Raw genomic sequence first — 22,472 nt, forward strand, 5'->3', positions numbered from 1 at the left:
CCAACTCTGCACTTGACTGACAGTATTTAGTTATTGGGGAGACGTTGTGGGTGAAGGTAATATCTTCTATTGGACCAACTTCTGTTGGTGAAAAGGGCAAGCTTTCAAGCTCCCCACAGCTCTTCGCCAGCTCTGACTGACATTCCTTACATTTGCTGATACCTGCTCATTACACCTTGTGATATTAGAGTAAAACCATCTATTGTGGAACAGCTATTGCTCAATTTCTTTTTCCATGTATCTAACAAAGGTTCCTCAGATATTTCAGTGTAGGTCACTGACTCCTATTTATTTAGCAAGGTTGGTTATAAATAGTTGTTATCCTCCCTTGCCACCGTCAGGTCAGTAAGGCAGCCTAGAGTGAGCCTAGCTCCTCAGATTTCCACCTGTGATTGCTACTTGCTCTCCTAGCACTCTGAAAGGTCCTGAGGTAAGAATCACTGTCGCTATGAATTATCTGTGTAGTACCAAACCACACTGGAGTCTAGGGCAAGAGGCAGCCAGTTTGCTGAGGGGAGGCTGTGTGCCCCTTCTGGAAGAGACGAAACTGATTGCCAGCTTGGCTTATCTGTTGAAACTTGAAAACGTGAAAACCTAGAAACCAAATCCCTTCTCAGCAAGATGGCTGCCTCTGATAGGAAGCTCAAATGCCAATTGTAATGAAGGTAACACCTACAAGTACAGAAGGCAGCTCACTCCAATGAAATGTGCCACTTGTCTTGTGAACATTCATATAATGGCTGTGCTCTTCCTTCAGACTGTCTGGAAAAGACAGAGAAACAAGCACAGCTTGGAGTTGCAGCTCCCTGGGCTGGACCCATTCAGCACAGCCATGCCAAACTAGTTGTGTAAAATGTCTGCTCTGGACGTTTGGAAGTTCCACAGTTGCTTCACAAAAGAGCCCAGAAGGCATTTTTTCTGGCCCTGCAGATTCCACCACAGCCCCCAGAGGTTGCAGTGAGATGGATGAGGCACTTGGGGATACTCCGACTGGGAGATGCAAAAGGATTTTATGGGGAGCAGGAATATCTTCAAGTGGAAGCTGTTGCTGAGTGCCTCTGTGCCTGATCACTGGGGCACAAATCTATGCCACTCACTTCCATTTTTTTCTTTGCAGAACTTGGCTAATATGACCAAATAGAGCACATCCATTACTGGGAGTGGCAAGTGTTAACACTAACCCTGATGTCTTCCTACAGTTATTAGACTCTTGTATAGCACCATGTGGCCATATAGAAATTCCATGATTGTAATAAGACTCCAGGATTAGTTACTCTCTGGTCCCTTGGAGCTTACTCTTTAAAACCTTAAAACAACTTGCTGTTTATAGGGAGAATAGAAGACACGTTACACTGTCCTAGTGACTTAATTCCTGGCAGTTATGTCATAGGATCATGTTGGATCCTCAAACCTGTAGTGATTGGGGAAGGGTTTCAAACTCTGGCCTTTCTCTGGGTTCTGCTCTGGAACTCCTTATGCTGACATCTAGTTAAGCCCTGGCTACACTTAAGTGAGTTAATTGTTGATTGCTGACATGGTTAGCACACCAGGTGGCAGGATGCTATGGTTACTAATCAAGTCTTAAGTGTTTCCTCCTTGCCAGAGGCTGGCACATGGCTGCTTTTCTGCCATGCAGTGTAGACAGGAGCCCACTAGTATGTCTGTTTGGCTGGTCCTCACTCTGCTGCCGAGAGCTGGAGGAATCCTGAGTTCATCACCTCATCTGCTGCTTCTCTACATGTATGCTCCAGAGATCGCCACCTCCTTGCTAAGGAAATGTCCCAGAGTACTTCAGACTGAGTGCAATGATACCACTGCTGAACTGTGACTACAGATGCCATTAAGAGGATGACAGGAAAGCTGCTGTGCAGACAAGCTGACCTGCCTGTTAACAGGAGACACTGTGCCCCTAACAGCTTACAAATGTCTGGTACAAAGGGCCTTAGTATCATCCTTGTAGCAGATCTAGTATAACTTTCATTGTGGCTCACTAAAATCAGAGGGGAATTCTTAAAATCACTGTCTTCAGTTAAATGAAAAGTCCCATGTGTAGCTAAGTAGGAGGGAATCTGTCTCTTCAGTCTTGGCCTTTCATGGGTGTCTATGAGGGAAAGGGAATGGAGAGTCAGCTGGAGTTTTAACACAGTGGTGTATGCTTAGCAACCAGTCTGAACACTCCATTAATTCAAACAACTTTAATGTCTCATGCCAGGGCATTGATACTTAAATTTCACTGTATTGAAAACTTCATTGTAGCAAACACTTGGTGGAGCACAGCTGTTCCCAGCTATGGTAGGGGGTTCATACCTTGCTGCATGCCATCAAGGAGGGAATACAGTTACATAGTCATGTAAGTAGTTGGTGGACTCTGTGCCCCTATTTAGATTAGACTGTGTTCCTACCTGGATTCACAATTGGCGCGCTTTTCTGTACATACTTTCAAGAATAATTCTGTCTAGAACACAATTGGTATAACAGTCAGAGGCTCGGTAAGATATAGGGTATGCAGAAATATTTGTCTTCTGGTGCTGGGGCAGTCTGGCTGTGACAATATAGGAGTTGCTAGCAAATGTGATTTTTTTTGTTCCCAGATAAAGTGCATATCACTGTAGAAAGAAACACTGTCTTCAGTGCATCTTAGACTCTGGGCTCAGTGTGTTAAACTGTAGAAAGAACAGTGCTTATCTGAAGATCACTTATCTCACAGATATGATATTGGATTACAGGAGTAGCTTGGCCATATAGCAGCATGACAAGTCACAGATATGTAATTGCTCTGAGACAGGAAAGCTGCTTTCCTGTGGTAAGCTATTGCTGATGAAGGTGAGAGTTCTGAGAACTTTGTCATCGGGATCTTATTACCACTGTAACAGCCGCAGCTCTCCAGCCACCACTCTTAATACACGTTCCTTTGAGCTGGCGTCTTACTGGATTTCTAGTTTCCTAGGTCCACTTTGTATTAAGTTACAGATGCTGATGGTCATGTCTCTCAAAAGCATTCATGGATCCCAGTTCGGGTAAGTGAAACTACTTCAGAGCAAAGAAAATCACTCTGATCCCAGAATGTTAAGACTTAATGCATTTGGGTTGGCTGTTGATCTTCCATGCCTTCCTTTTTAATGAAAAATAATTTGGCTGCTTTTACTCACTTACCCAGCAGATGGCAGCAGAATGCTCGGCATAAACTACTGAGAGGACCTGAATAGAGGTGATAGTGTTGAGCAGAGATGGCTTAGTAAACTGGAAAATGACACTTTAATAACTGAGCAGTCTGTCTTTCCGTGCCAGCTTTGAGCTCGGACAGTGCAATGCCTTTCTAATGACAAATTGTGAGCCTGCTGTCTTACATGATTCTGCAGGAACTCGTTAACACTGAAATGGCCTTCACTATATGAATGGTAGTGAAGCATGTCAAATCAGAGGAAAGCACTTAGCATGCTTTCACATGAACAGGGAGGGCAGAATTCATTAAAGTGCTTAGTATAAAGCAGAGTATTAATGCTAATCAAACTCTGGCTTTAGCAGAGCAATTCGATGTGCCTTCTCCCTCCTCTTTGGACGCCTTTGCGCTTGTATTGCTAACTGCAGTAGCAGATTACAAGGATCTCTGAGGCTGGCTGTGCCATTATGGCCAAAGATAGTGGGAAGATACCCACTGTGTCATATGTTCTAGTCTGTTTTGAATGTGGTCACAAGTGGTTCATTGCAATAGGATTCCTTACTGCAATGTTGAGAAGATTTACGTGTGGGCACGGTAGTTTGACATTGTACTGTAGTTTTCCCCTATACCCTTAACCATGGGTTGTCCAAACAATCTGTCACGCGAGCATGAACTTGGACGGGTAATCCAGCATGCAGCAATGTCTCCTGTCTCAGAGAAGCCTGCAAGATGTGGGATTGCCTGATCTGCTCTTGCTGCCCAAACTTATGTGAGGGAATGGTAGCAGGAATGGGGCAAGCTGTGCCAGTATGTATGTATAACAGATCTTTGTCTAAAGCTAAAGTAGGAACAATGGCATGCTCTAAGATAGTGTATGAAATTCTAGGCGAGGGAGGGCTTGAGGAACAATGGGTTGATGGGAAGGAACAATGAAGTTGTGATATGAAGGCTGATCTCCGCCACTCGTACCAGGCCAGGAGCACACTTATGAAACCTCCTAAGTGCTCTCCATATTTTGTTCTACATCAGGGCACTTTTCTGCATCAGCCTATGATCTTTTCCCATTGCTTTTCTCAGTAGAGGAGGGAGAGAGAGACTTGTGTGAAATCTCCAGGGCTCTGCTGTTAGAAAGGAGTGCACAAAGTGTATGGACCTGCACATGGCAAAAAACCTTTCCCCCTATTGGAGCAGGACTATTCTTATTTCATGCCACCAATAAATTGTTTTCAACTAATAGTGTGAACTAGGGAGATTTCTAGTCTCCAGGTGTCTCAGGGTGCTTTCAGAGGAGATATCTGTACCTTTTCTAAAGATTGCATTCACTGAAGTGAGCTCCTAGCCAAGTCCGAAGGAGGGGGTTTTCATTCTCACCAGCCTTTCTCTTAAAAAAAATAAAATAAAATAAAAAAAAAAAGAACCAGCTGGGAGTGTTTGACCATTGTGTCTCTCACAAGGTTCATGCCATTCAGTGAGGTAGCTAACTGCTTGAAAGAGTGGTATGAAGTACTCTGTGGCTGCTGTGGAAATCAAAGCTGCACTTGCAAATCTGTTGCTCAAGTTCCCTTCTGGGAATAACTTGCCTGCAAGTGACTCTTCACAGCCATTTGATTCTGTGTGGGGTGGTTATGGATATTTAAAACCAACTAGTCCTCTTTAAGGTTGAGGACTTGTTTAAACTTATGCTGTTGGGTCAAACTTGGCCCAAAACGTAGGTCTTGGGAAAACACACAGGACACTTTTTTCAGAGCAGGAGCGGTGTTAGTCTGTATCAGCAAAAAGAACAGGAGTTCTTGTGGCACCTTAGAGACTAACAAATTTATTTGAGCATAAGCTTTTGTGGGCCCACTTCATCGGATGCATAGAATGGAACATACGGTAAGAAGATATTATACATAGAGAACATGAAAAGGTGGAAGTACCCATACCAACTGTAAGAGGCTAATTAATTAAGAGAAGCTATTATCAGCAGGGGAGAAACTTTTGAAGTGATAATCAAGATGGCCCATTTCAGACAGTTGACATGAAGGTGTGAGGATACTTTAATGGGAATAGATTCAATTAGTGTAATGACCAAGCCATTCCCAGTCTCTGTTCATACCTAAGTTAATGGTATCTCATTTGCATATTAATTCAAGTTCATCAGCTTCTCTTTGGAGTCTGTTTTTGAAGCTTTTCTGTCGCAAAATTGCTTCCTTAAGGTCTGTCACTGAGTGATAAGAGAGGTTGAAGTGTTCTCCTACAGGTTTTTGAATGTTATGATTCCTGATGTCAGATTTGTGTCCATTTATTCTTTTGCATAGAGATTGTCCGGTTTGGCCAGTGTACATGGCAGAGGGGCATTGCTGGCACGTGATGGCATATATCACATTGGTAGATGTGCAGGTGAATGAGCCCCTGATGGCATGGCTGATGTGATTAGGTACTATGATGATGTCACATCACATGATGGACAGAGTTGGTATCAGGCATTGTTGCAAGGACAGGTTCCTGGGTTAGTGTGTTTGCTGTAAGGTGTGGGGTTGCTGGTGAGTATTTGATTAAGGTTGGGGGGCTGTCTGTAAGCAAAGGACACCTGTACATTCAAAGGCTAATGGAAATTAAGCTTTTTTAAAAAACCTTCTCGTGTGTTTGTAGCTCGGCACTTCAGGTGTCTCAAGCATTAGCATAGTCCTCCGAAGAGAAAGCTGATGAGAAAATGACATGCCTGCTTTCCCTCCCAAACTGAATTGCAAAAACCAATCTGGCTCTTAAACTGTTCTTGGCAAAGTCAGTAGTAACACTAATTTATAGTTAAAATAAAAGGGATGTCCAGATTTTCTGGCAGTCTACTCGTTTAGACGCTGCATGCATCTCCTATTTGTCCCAGGCAATTACTAATGGATCAGTTTAAAAAAAGAACAGGGGGATGGAGGTTCTAGAAAAGAGGAGTTCTCTGTACTTAGCACTAACTCTCAGGATTTTGAATCTCATGATACTTGGTATCTGTCGTCAAGCCCCAGCTCCTGGATTCCTGTGATTACATGAGAATCTCACTTTAATTTAAAAGTAAATGTTCAGCCCTTGTGACTAGAAAAGTTCAAAATAAACCCCAGAGAGCTCAGCCCAGAAGGCCAGATAAAAAGGAATCCCAACCCCATTTAAAGACAATCTGTGATTCTTTAGGGGGCCTGTTTCATGATTTTTTGGAACACTTGGAGTTAGCAATGCTGAACTAGCAGACATGCTCGCACAGTCTAGTAGCTGTTTCGCAATTGCATACTTATTTGTTTAAAACTAGTTATCTTAAAATGGCTTCTGTGGTTGTGTGCAATGGGACGGGGCTTGTAGTTACTCTGCAAACAGTTCTTTCCTGAGTCTCTCTCACTTCAGACTTTTGTATAAAAAACTGAAATGGAAAGAGCCCCTCCCACACCTCAGACCCCTCATCCCCAGCTCTGTTGGATCATGGGCTTCAATGGGGTTGCCAGGAAGAAATGTTGAAAACCACAGTCCTAGGGTATTATTCATACCAAAGACATTCCTGTATTCTCCCCACCCTAAGCAATATGCGCTGTCTTAATTTCTGTGATTAACCCCATTTTTTTTCCTTCCTCAGCAATGGCACCAGCATGATTTCGTTGATCATTCCCCCCAAAGACCAGATTTCACGAGTGGCAAAAATGTTAGCGGATGAGTTTGGTACCGCGTCAAACATAAAGTCTCGAGTGAATCGCCTTTCAGTACTGGGAGCCATCACATCTGTACAGCAAAGACTCAAACTCTATAACAAAGGTAACACATGCCCTGTGTGGCACTCTTGCTTGCTAAACGTTTTCCCAAGGCAAACTGTCCTTACTACGATATTTGTTTGGGCTAGTGCAGCAGGCTGGCCAAGGCAGATCATAAGTTGCTGTTAAAACATGTTGTCTATTGCTGCCTCTCATCATCATCCTTCTGCTGCTTTGCACTAGTAAATTTCCCCTCTGCCATCAAGATGTTTAAAGCAAGTCACCCTTTTGGTGGGGACGAGAGGTGTGGCTCCTCCAATCCACTGCTTTGAAACCCTACCCCCTTTTGTAAACCTATGCAATCTCCAGTGTATTGCTACAATGGCCAGCACAGTGGAGCCCAGTCTTCACTGTGAGGACCTCTGAGAACTGTCACGAGTGGGCTCCTGGTTGCCTTTTTCTTTGACTGTCTTTGTGGGCCCAATTCTGAAACTTTAACAGTGTAAAATGCTGTGGATTCTTCAATGTTAAATCCATACTTTCCTGCTTAATTTGGCCTTGGTTTATCTTTTAGCCCCTCTGTGTATGAAATGTGACACGGATGTGGAGAGGAAGTAAAGGCTGCCATTAAGGTGTACCCTCGAAGGGTCTAATTGTGCAGCTCTTATTCAAGCAAGTAGTCTGGCTCGAGTAGGACTGCACATAAATAAGAGCTGCAGGATTGGGCCAGCTGTAGGAGAGCTGCCACATAGGAATTGGTAGACTCTTTATGGGGTGATGCTGTTTCTCTCTTCCACACGGTAAATATTTGCCCTCTTGCTGGTTTAAGAGCTGGGTACATGTTCTTAACTTCGTCCCAGGGAAGTCTTTGTCCTCATAATGCATTGAGTGGCCAATAAATAATTCTCCTGTTGGCAAGCTTACTCCTTTTAGCTAGCTTTTCGAAGTGCATTTGTACGTTGCTCCCAATGTAGCTATGATAAGAACACGCAAATTAGTCCTTTGAGCTTCCTGAAGGAACAAGTGAGATGGGTGGTGGTTAGTGGCTGGGGAGCAAGGGTAAACTCCTGTAGTACTGTGTGGGGAAATTTGAAATTAAATCTGTATGCCCTCAATCTTGGAAATCCTGGTGTTCATTGTAAGCAATACCAAATGTAATATTTGGTGATGTAAAACTATGGTACTTTGTGTCCTTTACAGTACCTCCAAATGGTCTGGTTGTTTACTGTGGAACAATTGTGACAGAAGAAGGAAAAGAAAAGAAAGTGAACATTGACTTTGAGCCTTTCAAACCAATCAATACATCATTGTATTTGTGCGACAACAAATTCCATACGGAGGTAGGAGAGATCCTGTACTGCTCACAGGTCTTGCTGTAGCCAAAGCATGGTGACGCATTTCAAACAGCTGTGCTAGACTCACTAAATAATTCATATCGTACTTGTATCCAGACTCCCTAGAGCAGTAGCTCTTAACAGAGGAAACCAGCCTCTTTGTGTAAATGCTGTGGGTTGACTTCTAACTGGCTTGTGTTCAGAAATGCGTGATATTTGCTGATCGAGGTTTTGTCATGGAGCTGCAGCTTAACTTAATAACCGAAGTGGATAACTTGGCTGAGTTTGTATAATCCACAGGCTTCTCTTTGGAGTTGGTGGCAGGCCTTGTCTAGCATCAGAGTGCTCCTTCTGAGCCATGCTTGAAGTGAGGTTTAGTAAAAAAGAGTCAAGATACATCAGGGCTAATGTCACTGGTTCTCATACACGTCTTGCTGCCAAGCTTTCCTAGCTCTTCTTGCTGGAGGAAATGGAGCAGCATGTTGGGTGAGGATTACCACGCACTCGGGGGCCGAGCCATTCAGGTTTATCAATTCAAACAAAGGTTTGAACCAAAAGCATGGCTTTGTATTTACAGTTACTATAAAAGCAATCAATGACAGATATATAGAAAAAAGTATTGATTAGTTACCTTCTCCTGAGGCATAGACAGGTCACAATGGATTCTCCTTCGAGGGTCCCTCTATCCCCTAACAGTTCAGCATACTTATACTTTCCACATTATCTGACCATCCAATCAACATTAAACATTCTTACATAACCTATATGGTACACATGAGCAGGCTTCAGTTGACATCACTCTTGCTGTCCATGCAATTTTCATGTCTCTCCCAATCGGTTTGTTTACTCGCATCATACCATTCAGTGCAGGGACTTCCCTGTTTCTCCCAATACGGGAGATGGCAGCTGTTCCAGCATACTGTGTGGGGACCCTAAAGTTTGAGACAGGAACAGTAGTCTGCAATCTGTCACAGACATTGGGGGCTCCAGCAAAGTTAGAACCTTTGGCTTCAAGTGGGCTAAACCTCTTCTGAAAAATGTAGCTGCAGCTCAGCAAATAACTTCTTAGCTGGCATTGCATTGGTCAGCAAGAGAATGTCATTTACTTTGGAAAATTATAATAGATAGACAGTGACATGATGATAGCACCTTGTTCCTTGGCCTGTCTGCTTTGCCCGTCTCCACTGAGTAGTGCTTAGTTTCAGTTTTCCTAGTGCTGCTTGTGGTGCAGAGTCTGTATAACTATGAAAGAGCATGTTGTATTCTATTCTGTAATGCCAGTTGCCACTAATGTCTGGATGCCACAATTGCTATTCATTTTGGTGGGTAAAATGGAAGGTGCAGAGTTCCAACGCTGCAGTAGGAAGAAGGCTTGAGATACTTGACCTTGTAGTAGATGTTGTCTGTGTCCCTCTTCCACCCATAGCTAATAAATCAATAGAACTGTCATTACGAATACCCCTTTAATCTGTAAGGCTGAGTTTTTGTCACAGTTGATTTATGAAATCCATGACAACACTGAATCTCTTGCGAAGTAGACATGTGATAAAGTTGAAATTCCTTGATAGCGGCAGAGCTGAAGATTGGGTTGCCTTGGTGATTAATATAGTAAACCTAATAGAAAGCCAGATCAGAGGACTACGTGGGACATAATCCCCTAGACAGGAGTATTAGGAAAACTAGCTGAGCTTCCTCTCCACACATCCAGACAGAATAGGATTTTAACTTGGAGAGCTAATTTGGATACACAGAGGTAACCCTCCTGCTAAACTTGTCCCTTTAAGCAATGAACAGTTGATCAATGGCACTGCAAATGGTGGGGACAGCTTGTCTGACTCAAAGCACTGGCATGTTGCTTCAGCCCTCAGTGGTACCGGGTACAAGACAGTAACCAAGAATCAAGAATTTTCTTGGGTATTTTTGTCAATTTCACCTTGATTGCATCATAAAAATATCTATGATTACCAAACCATTGTTTCAGCGATCTGTATTGTGGCTGGTGTTTTCCCTTAATGAACTGCTGCTTTGCTTAGTAATCAGACCAAAGTGCTGATGTTGGCTGATAGTGGTTATTGCTAACCATGTTGTATTTGCATTTCAGGCTCTGACAGCACTACTGTCTGATGACAGCAAGTTTGGTTTTATTGTAATAGATGGTAGTGGCGCACTCTTCGGAACTCTTCAAGGAAACACAAGAGAAGTCTTGCACAAATTCACTGTGGATCTCCCAAAGAAGCATGGTAATGCAGGAACAAAGATCTTAACTGCTTCCAGCAGAAAGGGAATGTGGAGGCAGGGAGAGGAGTGTAAAGTACAGTTAGTGATGCTGAGGCAGTGAGTAATTCCACACTCGGGAAGAAATATCTAGCTGACTTAGACAATGAAATATTAAGACACAGGTACATTTGAAAGAATGAAACCGGTAGTGTTCAGATCTTGCAGTCCATTTCCCTGCCATCTTATGTTAGTCTCATAAACTGTTAGCAAATCAACATGACCCATATAAAAAGACACTTTCCAGTCAAATTTGACCCTAAACTTGGGTGTTCACAAATGAATTATCCAAAACAAAGACCAGCAGCTCTTAAATTGCAGTGGAAAGTGCCTTTGAATTTTGCCCGGAAAGTGTGTGCATTTCAGACACTGACCTATTGCATGAGAACCACAATGGAACTGACTTGGTCCCCTGCGCTGTCAAAGCAACAAGAAATGCCAAAAGGGTTAATGGTGCCAAGTTCAGTAAACTAGACTTCTAAACGTGCAGTCTGGTGTCTGTGATGTAAGAAAGGATCTTTAACTTCCTTTTGTCTCTAAATATTTGTGAATTAAGTACTTAACCGGCAGTTGACTAGTCTTAGTTAACTGTCTTTCTGTTCCGTCTAGTTTTGCCCCAGTCATATCCACATTAAGGAAGTTTGTCCCAATGTAGCTAATCCTGTACAGACCTCTACTGCAGAGGCACCGTGCTAGTATGTAGCAAGGCTTAAGTTAGTACAACATGGTCTGGTGATATGCCAAAGTAAACTGCATTGGTGTAAGCCTCACATCTCCAGATCTTTAGTCATTCTTCAATGTTTCCTTGTGACATAATTTCAGAAGACCTGTAGAAAGTCATCTGATGGGTGGGTCCTTCCTGTTCACTCATTGCTGTTTTAATCGAATGCCCTTATCTCTACTTGTGGTAAACTAATTTGCATCATATCTTGGGTTCCGTTGGGGCCACGTGCCAACAATTTCTGTGGCAGTAGACCTCAAAATGGCTACATCCCATCTGTTTTCTCCTAAAGGTAGAGGAGGTCAATCTGCCTTGCGTTTTGCTCGTTTGAGGATGGAAAAGCGACACAACTACGTGAGGAAAGTAGCGGAGACAGCTGTGCAGCTGTTCATTTCCGGTGATAAAGTGAACGTGGCTGGTCTCGTTTTAGCTGGATCAGCTGACTTCAAAACTGAACTAAGTCAATCTGACATGTTTGACCAGGTAAGCGAAAGTGGACTTCCTGTACTAAATGAAACCTACAAGCCTGCCTGCTTAAGCACTGTGACTAATATCTTCATGGTGCTAGTGGTGGCAGTGGCTCATGGCTGATGCATGCTCTTCGGGAGAAACCCAACTAAAGTATCTTAAATTAAGAATACAATTAAAATGTAAAATTGTTGTATTCTATAGGGGGGCCCCTTTCTAGAAAGGGAGCTATATCCCAGTGACCTGTAGGGAGCTAGGATTTCACTTAGTAATGGAGTGTACCTGATGAGATGCTTGTCTCTTCTGGCTAAAAGTGGAATTTATGTTCTTTTGTTATATTCCACAGTGAAAAGCAGAGGCTTTAGTAGAATTCAACTGCTCTACACTTGATCTGTCTAGCCCTGCACTCTGAAAGTTGTAGTTACTCACTGAATGTTCAGAACTGTTTTGTTCCAGTTGTATGCAGAGGTTCTGAAGTCAGGTTACCAGTGTAGCTTGTCAGGCATTTTCATTCTGATGGGTTTCTGACGTAGTTTTATGGCAGTGCTGCTCAATAGGTTGGCTAACACGGACTTTCTTTGTATGTAGCGGTTGCAGTCCAAAGTGTTGAAACTAGTTGATATCTCGTATGGTGGAGAAAATGGATTCAATCAAGCAATTGAGTTGTCCACCGAGGTTCTCTCCAACGTGAAATTCATTCAAGAAAAGAAACTAATAGGTATGAATAGACCTACATAGCTAGCCTGTCATGAGTTGGATACCCATTCTGCTTTACTACTCACCCCTAGCTAAGTCCTCATGTGAAAGTTGGGCAAAAGGGGATGTCACTGATGACCTCCATTCTCCAAGCACCACTTCAAATACTGCTTTCCGCTTAAAATAAATCCTCCACTCTTCTTTCTACCTTGCCACAAAAATGCCCTCTGAATGCACGTGGTGTGAACAGAGACATCGCAGCAGCTGGCCTGGTATCTCTATTACATCTGCTTCTGGTTGGGTCCACTGACACACTGAAGTGCTATCAGTTGCTGCTTTAGTCAAGGACCCCCAAGTGTGTCAACATATGGAGTACTGAAGAGGATTGTGAGGGTAGTGGTTAGGGCACTGGACTTCAACTCTAGTGACTTGGGTTCAATTCCTGGCCCTGCTACTGACTTGCAGCATGACTTTGGGAAAGTCACATCAACTCTTCCTCAGCTGCCCATCCGTAAAACAGTCCCTTCTGGCTGTAACATTATTCATAGCATCCAAAAAGGAGTCCCGGCCTGTACAGACTAAACAGCTCGTTGGGTGTTACCTGCCTCGATAACCATAGTGATATTTTGAATTGGGTGCTAGGGAGTGACTGAATCATTAAATACCTGTGGAAATACAACTGGAGCTGATAATGGAGATTGCTCTCCCTTTCTGCCAGTTTGCCTCCATTGCAGTCTTTCCATCCATTCCACCTTATTCTTTATCCTTTCATTAGGGCCACCTTTAGTTTCTCAGGCCTCCCAGTGCAGTCAGGGAAAACTCCTGCTCTGCTCTGATCTCTCCCATCTCCAAGAAAATGAGGATTAGACTTTTGCTTTTCTTTGAAATTGCAACAGAAATGATCCTTTCGTCACACGCCTGTAGGAAAGCTAAGTAAGACCCATCCTGGGGGACAGTAACAGCAGCTGCCTTACACTAAAGAGGAATAAAGTTTAGGGCCTGCTTGTGATTGGTGGCTGGGTGTCAGAGGTCAACCTCTCCGTCTCACTTCGCAGTGCTCCTGAGAGAGCTGCCTAGCTGGCACTGCTACTTCCTAGCTAAGGCCTCTGAGTGACATGTTGCCAGCTCCCTAGCTGGTGATGGATAATTAATTCTGCCTGGCATACTAGTGTGTGGCCTGTATAGCCAGGCACAAAACAGTCTCACTTTACTGTAGCTTTTCCTCAAATGAGGCTTAGTAAAATTTCATGTGACATACGTGTTCACGAGTGTTTCTCTGCTGTCTCCTGAATGCAGGCCGATACTTCGATGAAATCAGTCAGGACACGGGGAAGTACTGCTTTGGCGTTGAAGATACACTGAAAGCTTTGGAAATGGGAGCAGTAGAGATACTGATAGTTTATGAAAATTTGGATATAATGAGATACGTTCTCCATTGCCAAGGCACGGAAGGTATGTCCTAATTCAGAGCTGGACTAGGAGCCTGGAGGGGATTAGCTGTCAAGTGTTCCTTGGGAGAACTCTGCTGTTAGGCAGGAGCTCTGCTTTAAAACCTCCCGTTAAGGAGTTTTTAATAGAAATCCTATAGGCAGTCACTAGCTTGTCACTTCCCCACTTGCGTGATGTGGGAGGAGAAGCTGAAAACAAGCAGAGACTGCGTGGGGTGGCATAGCAATGCTGGGAGGGGGCTTGGCTAAGCAGACCTTGAAGATATAGTTTTGTGAAATATTGTTAATCCCTGTGTTGATTGTATTTACACTTCCATAATACAGTAGGAGATTGACTTGACCCTGCAGCATCTAGCCACCCACCCGTTTCCCACCACTACGTTCCTGCATCCTCCTTTTGGCCAGATGCAAAATTCTCTTCCTGCCCCAGCAAGGGTATTACATGCCCAAAGACCTTTCCTGACTTTGCAGCTCGTGCTAAGTGCCTCTGTGTGCAGCCTTGACTGTGCAACCTCAAACAGAGAGGAAGGGATTCAGAAACCTTTAAGACCCCTGCACTGGCTTCTGCAGAGTTTCTAGCCTGCTGCTGGTTGAATCAAATCTCTAACACTGTTTTTCTCTCTCAGAAGAGAAGATTCTATATTTGACACCAGAACAAGAGAAAGATAAATCCCACTTCACAGATAAAGAGGTATTTCAACTCCTGGTCTTGTAGTACACTCAGAGAGGATGATTATGCTGTACTGGTGCAGAGCTTTGACTCTGACTATGCTTAATGCTCCACACTTAGCTAATGGTCGAATGTTCCGCACCAAATTATGCTCTGGCTCCTTTACAAAGTCTTGATTTGATGGGCTGCACTTCAGTCTTTCATATTGGCCTTGAATGTTACTCCAGAGTCTCGCCTTGTTGTTGTTGTTTTTTTTTTCCTAATTGATTTCCCTGCTGCTCAGTCTTCATTCTCAGGTCAAATGAGCTTGAAAGATGAAGTAAAAGGGACTAGTTGAGCACAACTGAACCTGGCTCCTCTCCTTGAGCACATGCTCTTTTTGGTCCATTCCTCACTGCTCCGCACCTGGTGCAGCAGTCTACACCAGTGTGAAACATCACCATTCTGATTGAGTGGCATTTGCTCTGGTCTAAATGACTGCGCAAGGTGCAGAGCAATGGAGAATCTCTCTAGATATACTAGGGTTGATGGAAAACTATCCACCATAGTGTGTGCATTTGGAGATGCCTCCCCATCCTTAGCTAGAGGACCCTAAGTGATCTTCCATATAACTTTCCCCTTTCTTGTCATGAAAGTCAGGCAGGACCCTGTGCCGTTGGAAAAGACAGCACTGAAAAGAGACTGAACTGCTGCAGTTTGACCACATGGCTAGTGTAGCCACTTCTATCTTGCTTTGTTTTGCTGTTATGGTTGCCGATTGGAGTGCTTGCTGAGGGCCCTAATGGTAATGGTGGCACAAGGCTCACAGCTGTGGTGAGAGTGGTCAGCGGTGGATAAGCACATTATGCCTTTTTTCCCCGCTTTAAACCACTGATCCCTCTGCCTTAGTGCTCATCTAGGACACTCTGTTCTCTGCTCTCACTAGCATGCCCAGCACCAGAGCATCTCTTCAGGCCTGTGCCATGAGCATGCCTGGATGCCCATTAGCTACATGCTTAAACAATGGTGTGCCTACAGAGCCAGCACCAACAGTGCTTGTCTTTGTGAGACCAAAGAGTGCATATAAAGTTAATGTGAATTGGGAAGAAAGTGACCCCTCAGTAGATGCTGTGAAAATTGAAGTCAAAGAAACATCACTTAAGCCATGCCTGCTATCGTGGCACAGCTATGGTGCTGTAGCTATGCTACTGTAATGCAGGCACTTCCTAGAGTGATGGGGGTTTCCTGTCGCTGTAGTAACTCCACCTCCTTGAGTGATGGTAGCTAGGCTGGGTCTGCATCACTGGTTAGATCTGCATAGCTGTGGCACTTGGGTGTGTGGATTTTTCACCCCTGAGCACCATAGCTGTTAAGCTAACTTTTGACTGTAGACTAGGCCTTACTCTTTTTTTTTTTTTTTGTCTGTAGACCGGCCAGGAACACGAACTGATAGAAAGTATGCCCCTTCTGGAATGGTTTGCTAACAACTACAAGAAATTTGGAGCAACGTTGGAAATTGTTACAGACAAGTCACAGGAAGGATCCCAATTTGTGAAAGGATTTGGAGGAATTGGAGGTAAATTGCAAGAGGAGAAAGTAGGCTAAGCTGAAAATATTGGCCCTATGTAACCTGCTGTTAATCTGGTTCTGAAACCAGAATAGGAGAGGCTACATTCCCATAGTGTCATGTTTCTTTCTGCTCAGTGAGTCAGTGACTGTCTTCAATTATCTGTGTAGGAAGGGCCCCATTCAGTAAAACAACTTTTGTGTACACTAAATCATGTAGCAGGGAATATCAGACTGTGGCCCAGGAACAACTGGTGGTCCACAAAGCGCATTTCGGCTCTCAGTGGAGAGGTGGCTGGTCACATGATGCTTGCTCCTCTTGTATCCAGCTGCAGAATGTCATTACTGCCCTATCACTCAAAGAAGCTGCTGTAGTTGCATGGGAATGTTATGCCCTCATGAATGGGAAGGGACATGTCTGAGACAATGGAGAGAGTTTCAAAGGCGCACCTGCATTTTTGGGTATCTGCTACTTTTCCTTTTGAAAATCTGTCCCCTATCCATCTTCCCAGTCCTCCAGCTCCAGTGTGAAAGAGACAGGTTTTCTCTCTGGGTAAGTTTGGAGTGCTGTAGAAGTCCAGGAGCTCTAAAAGCTTGATGAACCCGTGACAGACCCAGACCAGTGGGGTACAAGAGTCTGGTAGAGGACAAATATACTGGTCACTGGGTGAGTAGTTTTCTGTTCCCTGGTGACCAGGCAGGGCTGCACTAGATAATCAGGAACCTGCCTAGAACCAATTAAGGCAGACAGTCCTGATTAGAACACCTGCAGCCAATCAAAGGCAGGCTATATCAGGGCACCTGGGTTTAAAAAGAAACTCAATCTCTGTCAGGCTGGGGAACCAGAGGAGAGGAAGTGTGTGTGAGGAGCTGGAGCAAGAAAGGTGCAAGGCAGCGTGAGTGAAGAGGCTGTGCTGTCTGGAGGACTCTAGAGTACAAATGTACAGACATCAGGAGGAAGGTCCTGTGGTGAGGATAAAGAAAGTGTTTGGGGGAGCCATGGGGAAGGTAAGCCCAGGAGTTGTCAGCGTCATGCAGTGTTACAGGAGGCACTAAGACAGCTGCAATCCAACAGGGCCCTCTGCTGGAACCCGGAAGTAGAGGGCAGACCGGGTTTCCTCCAAACCTCCCAACTCCTGATCAGATACAGGAGGAGTTGACCCAGACTGTGGGGAAGATCACTGAGGTGAGCATATCTGCCAATAAGTGCAGGACCCACCAACGTAGAGGAGGAACTTTGTCACAACCTAAAGACTTAACTCCTTGGTGGGATTTTATTGCCCATTGACTGCTGTGCTCCAGTGCCCATAGTCCTAGAAGGATGGACTTCCTGATTATTGTTCACTTAAGCAAGCATTGATAAGGATCATGGCCTTCAGAGCACTGTGGGAAAGAAACTACTCTGTCAAACAGAACTCTGCTCGTGATCCCCAGTGTCAGCCATTTTACCTAGGCTCTCCTTGGGGGGAGATGAATTCAGAGCTGATGGGTGACTCTCAGGTGATGGTCTTATCTAAACGATTTCATGCTGCAATAACTGCCAGGATTTGATTTATAGGTGGTTATACCTTTGCACTCCACCTTGTGGACCCATTTACGCCAGGATAAAGGTTTCTTACACTCAGTATAGCTTCTTCCCCTTTCTGTACAGGAATAAACTATCCCAGTATAACGGCATTCATGCCAAGGAGTTGTACTGCTTTAGCTACATTGGTGCAACTTGTCTGTACCCTGTCTTTTAGCTGCAGAATGTATAGTAGGGGTTAGTTCCACACTAGGCTCCCTGCCACGTACGGTCTGCCTCAGCCATATTCTGGGTGTTGAGTGGGAGAGATTAGTCTCAAATTGCCAGCAATGGTGCTAAGTGGAGTGGTGGTTGACAGTTGTCTTTCAGTTACGGGGTCTCCAGCTGTACTGACAATGAAGGTCACTCTGCTGTACCACTTCTCAGTGCCAAGAGTTCCTGGAAGTCTAGTGACTTGGAAGCACATGGAATATTTGGAAAATACACAAATCTAAAATTTCTATAGGAGGAGTTGGCAATTAGTTTTTGTCAAGGTCAAAATTTCTTGGTCAAGGTCCAGACTCCAGAGAAACGTTTTTCACACTGAAATAATAATCAGCAAATAGAAAGTTTCATGGTCCATTGGCAGTCCAGCCTGTGGTCCACCTATTGACTGCCCTTGTTCTGTAGCATCTTAATTCCACACAGACCAAGTACTAGACTTTGTTGTTAAAAATCATGGTCTCCATCTCCATGGTGCAAGTCAAAGTTTGAGATGACATGATCCAGAAGTTGGTAACTAGCACATATGTTAAATAGGTCCACGGTGTATTGCAAGATATAGTTTGTACTAAGCCCTTTCTAGTACACTGAATTAGGAAGAAGCTAAAAGGTGTCTTGTTTTTACCAGGTATCTTGCGGTACCGAGTGGATTTCCAGGGAATGGAATACCAAGGAGGAGATGATGAATTTTTTGACCTTGATGACTACTAGGTAGTCGACCTGGGTCCGGCAAAACGTGCCTCACCCCTCCAGCATCCAACCCAAGGAGCAAATGGTGGAAAACACAACAGATCCCTGCCTTAGAATTGGAACATTTCCAGAACTTGATCCATAAGCATTGGATTTAAAAAAACAAAACCCTACACTTTGATTTGTCATAGTGTCAGTACAGCAGCAAACTACTAAGTTCCTATATGCCACTTTGGACTAATTTAAAAGAATCCCAGTTTTTACTCTTACTCGATGGTGAAATTGGTTGCTCTTGTATTTTATGAAAATGATTTTTTTAACCGTCATGATACATTAACTGCTGTAAACCTTCTTCCTTCAAAAATTAATAGAAGTAAGATCATACTGGTTTGTTTCTTTTATTTTGATTGGAGAAAATCAATTGCTGCATTTTGCAGTGACATGACCCATTTACATGGCATTCTCAGCTTAGACTGCAGAAGAAATGTAGTGAGAGATTGGAGCTACTGTTTCTCTATTTAATGGAAGAATAAGAGAAAAGGCACTCTTTGAGTGCCAGCTGACAAGGTGTGGCTGGAAGATTCAGATAGCTTGGGGAGCTGCTTTGACAAGCCAAACTCTTACCTTAATCCATTTTGCAAAAGCACTACTTGTACAAATTAGGAAGCACGCTTCCTTGATTGCAATGGAAATGCTGCCAGAGTCTTAGGAGGCTTAATTTGGGAACTGAATGGTGTGGCCTTCACTCTTTTCAGTCTTGACAGAAATAAACACATGATGTAAGGGAAGTAAAGTGGAACCCTTTTGGGTCTCTTTTTTGGTAAGATTTTATTTTTGCTTTAGGACTGCATAAAATTTCTTGATTATGTGAATTTGATTGTTGGTGAACCCATAAATGGAAGCAGGTATTTCACAGGAGCAACTAACAAGATGTGACTGTGATTAAACCCTTGGCACTGGTGGATTTGGAAAACTTGACGCTACTGTTGAACACTTAGGTACCCCATTGGGAAATCCCAGCTCCCCAGCACCAAGGACTTCCTAATGGATCAGCAGGTGGTCATGTACATCTGAGACTGAACTCTAGTCTAGCCTTAGAAGTGGGTTCAAACTTCTGATTTATACCCAGACCCTCAAGCAATGTCTTTGTAATGCCTGTTAATAGAATGCATTTCAAAACTGTAGAAATGATTACGTTTATCTAGAGCCAAAGGTTGAAATCTGCATTGATATATGAGACCTAATGCACAGAGCTGACCTTTCTGTTCTCTTGGGATAGCGGGTTTTCTGATGAGTACTCTGACATTTTAGTGCCTAACTGCTATCCTTCACTGATTCTTCCTCAGTCACTTTGAGCATGTTGGTTGGAAGCAGCTTTTTGTTTCCAAATTGGCATACTTGCATATCGTTCCAATAATCCTGTTTCACTTGAATGGAAGGGAGTGTTTGTCTTAACGTAGCTTCTGACTGTCACACTATACTCCTAGAGGTCCAAAATGACTGTCAATGTGAGCAATATAACCTGTACTGCTGTTTTATAACCCAGCAAACAGGCAGTGTTTGCCATTGTCTACAACAGATGTTCTCATCAAAGCTGGAGTCTCCTATGAAAGTTTTGCAGTTGGGTCTGCTATAGATTTGCACAAAACCCAAGCACCAGTGAGTTTGCGGTCTTTGAAGCAGTATGTTTGGATTTTGCCATTGTAAATGGGTCTAATGTGACATGACAAGACCAGAAAAATGGGATGTAAATTTACATTTTTGAATATACTGCTTGTTGTTTCACATGATATATTTAGGGTATGCAGCTCCTTTTTGTAGTTTTTATTTTTACTATTTAAGTTTGGAAATGATGCCAAATTTTTGTATTTCTTTAATCAATGTGTTCTCTTTGGTGATATATATTGCATTATATATTGATGTGTATATCAATATATACTGATATGTATTACACTTACACATACAAACACATTAAAAGGTGGCTGAGAAATTCTAGCCTTCGCATACTATATAGCCTCTGCAGAGGGATCCCAAGCAGTGATATCTTGGTGTTGTGATGTACAGAAATGGAGAAGAGTATTAAACCATATTTAAGAATATTGCATGGACTCTTGATTTTCTTTTAGTACAGTAATTACTCTCACAGGGGGCGCTGTTGCTTTACTGGTCTCATGAATTGTCAGCCGAGGCCACCTAGTCAAACAACCTTACTCAATTCTCAAACCTAGATAGAGCATCTCGTTTCCACTTAGCACAAAAGCTTCCCCAGCTGGCGGCCCAAAGTGGACAGGTCTTTGTCTTCCCTAGTGTTGAGCTGAAATGTAGAATATTAGAAGCATGAGAGGAGAAAAACAAATCAAATTCAAGTGCTCTGGAACTCTGAAAAGAGCCATTCTTAAAGGTTAGCTGCTTGTCTGTGAACTGAGCATGGTAAGTGTTGGGCAGTGCCTAAGACAGTTGCAGAACAGTTGGTCATCTTGTTGAAAGAGATGCAGAAATCATATTCCTACTAGTCTTGTATTAAAGCAAATTATCAATGCTTTCTAACAGCCTCTTCCTCTCTTTCCCCTGTGTGTTAGTCTGAGTAAGGTAAATTCAGTGCAGGATAGTGCCCAGTACTTGTGGGCCATCCTGTTCCAGTGGTCAGCAGTGTTCACTTTGTCCTAAATTGTTATATTAAATGGGATCTCCCCAGTAGGTGATCACATTTTAAGTAGCGGGGGAAGTGATTGTAAAATAGGATAAGTACTCTTGGTTGAAAGGCGCTTTCATTTAAGCTTCCTGTTTGTGATGAAATGCAGGGGCCTCGGGAGTTTGTATTGTACTCTGAGTTAAAGAAACTCTTTTGGGTAACTGCAATTGAAGTTTGCTAGCATTGGCCAGCTTTGTTTTGATATTGGGCTGCACTGTAACTTTTGAGTAGTGCTATTGTCATGCATTAGTTATCTTACTGCAGTGTGCTTTCCCTATTGAAGATGAGCTGGCAGGTTGGGGTTCATTAGCCAGAACTGCTGTCCTGTTACTGATCTCATCACCTGCTACAAATCTCTGCGAGTGAGGCTTGTTTTCCTAGCACAGCAAGGGTTTAAGGAACAGATACCAAGTAATTGACATGGTAGCTTGGGATAGTGGAAAATGGGATCATTTTTTTAATAGAAGATAAAGGGGAGAATGCATCACCTCTGTGGAACTTGTCTGATGGTGGAAGGAGACTGTGAAGAATTATACCTTCAAGGAAGGGAAAGCAGCATGAGCTGAAACAGCGCAAACAGCTTTCATTATAAAGCATGGCATTGCAACAGCCAGTTGGGTCTTCCCCAGCTATTCATTGACACACCTCTGGCTAAGTGCAAGATTGGGTATTTCACAACTATGCAGCTGGTTGTACTGGTGCTGAAAGGTTTCAATAACATGCCTTGTTGAGTGAGTATCTAATGTTTCTTAAGTGCATTGTAGTGGTAGCCTGAAACTACTGGGGGGGCTTACATTGGAAATAAGAGATCCCACTGTAATTCTTAGTGATTCCTTGTCATAAAAATATGAGCTACATCTCTAAGGGAGCTAGAGCTGGCCTCTGAACTCCAGCTTGGCAGTAACTTTTTCCCTTACCACTAACAGCCATCAAATCTGGCTGCTAGACCAGCTTCTTGTGGCAGACTAATGGTGACTTCAGACTACTGGCGCCATGGTTCTTTTATATCAGCACTCCAAACCATGCATTGCTGATCCAGCTAATCTCACTCATCCAGCCTTGCAGTGGGCTTTTCCTCTGTTCTGTAATCTGAGGCAGTGTCAGACTTGTGAGTTGCCAGAAAGGGCTTGGCTCCCACTTCTGGAGAACTCTCCAGTTGGATCCTTCTCCTGGTGGCAGCAGGTAACTTCCAATCCCCTGATCCCAACTCTGCAGAAGCAGAGAGCCTATTAAACTACCAACTTGGCTCCAAAATAGCTTCTTTCTCTTCCTGCAAAGAAA

The 22,472-nt window shown here is 43.5% G+C and overlaps 1 protein-coding gene across 1 annotated transcript in view; it reads left to right on the forward strand.

Moving 5' to 3' along the window:
• ETF1 (eukaryotic translation termination factor 1) overlaps positions 1–20,599 on the forward strand; it is a 37,489-nt gene extending 16,890 nt beyond the window's left edge. The window contains exons 3-11 of the mRNA XM_075068061.1: positions 6,756–6,931; positions 8,068–8,207; positions 10,303–10,441; positions 11,489–11,679; positions 12,253–12,382; positions 13,657–13,812; positions 14,435–14,499; positions 15,886–16,033; positions 18,438–20,599. Of these exons, the coding sequence (XP_074924162.1) occupies positions 6,756–6,931; positions 8,068–8,207; positions 10,303–10,441; positions 11,489–11,679; positions 12,253–12,382; positions 13,657–13,812; positions 14,435–14,499; positions 15,886–16,033; positions 18,438–18,520 (1,228 nt within the window). The 3' untranslated portion in view covers positions 18,521–20,599. The remainder of the gene's footprint in view (positions 1–6,755; positions 6,932–8,067; positions 8,208–10,302; positions 10,442–11,488; positions 11,680–12,252; positions 12,383–13,656; positions 13,813–14,434; positions 14,500–15,885; positions 16,034–18,437) is intronic.
• Positions 20,600–22,472: the final 1,873 nt, after the last annotated feature.

Source organism: Chelonoidis abingdonii, chromosome 7 (genome assembly GCF_003597395.2).
Source record: "Chelonoidis abingdonii isolate Lonesome George chromosome 7, CheloAbing_2.0, whole genome shotgun sequence".
NCBI lineage: Eukaryota > Metazoa > Chordata > Testudines > Testudinidae > Chelonoidis > Chelonoidis abingdonii.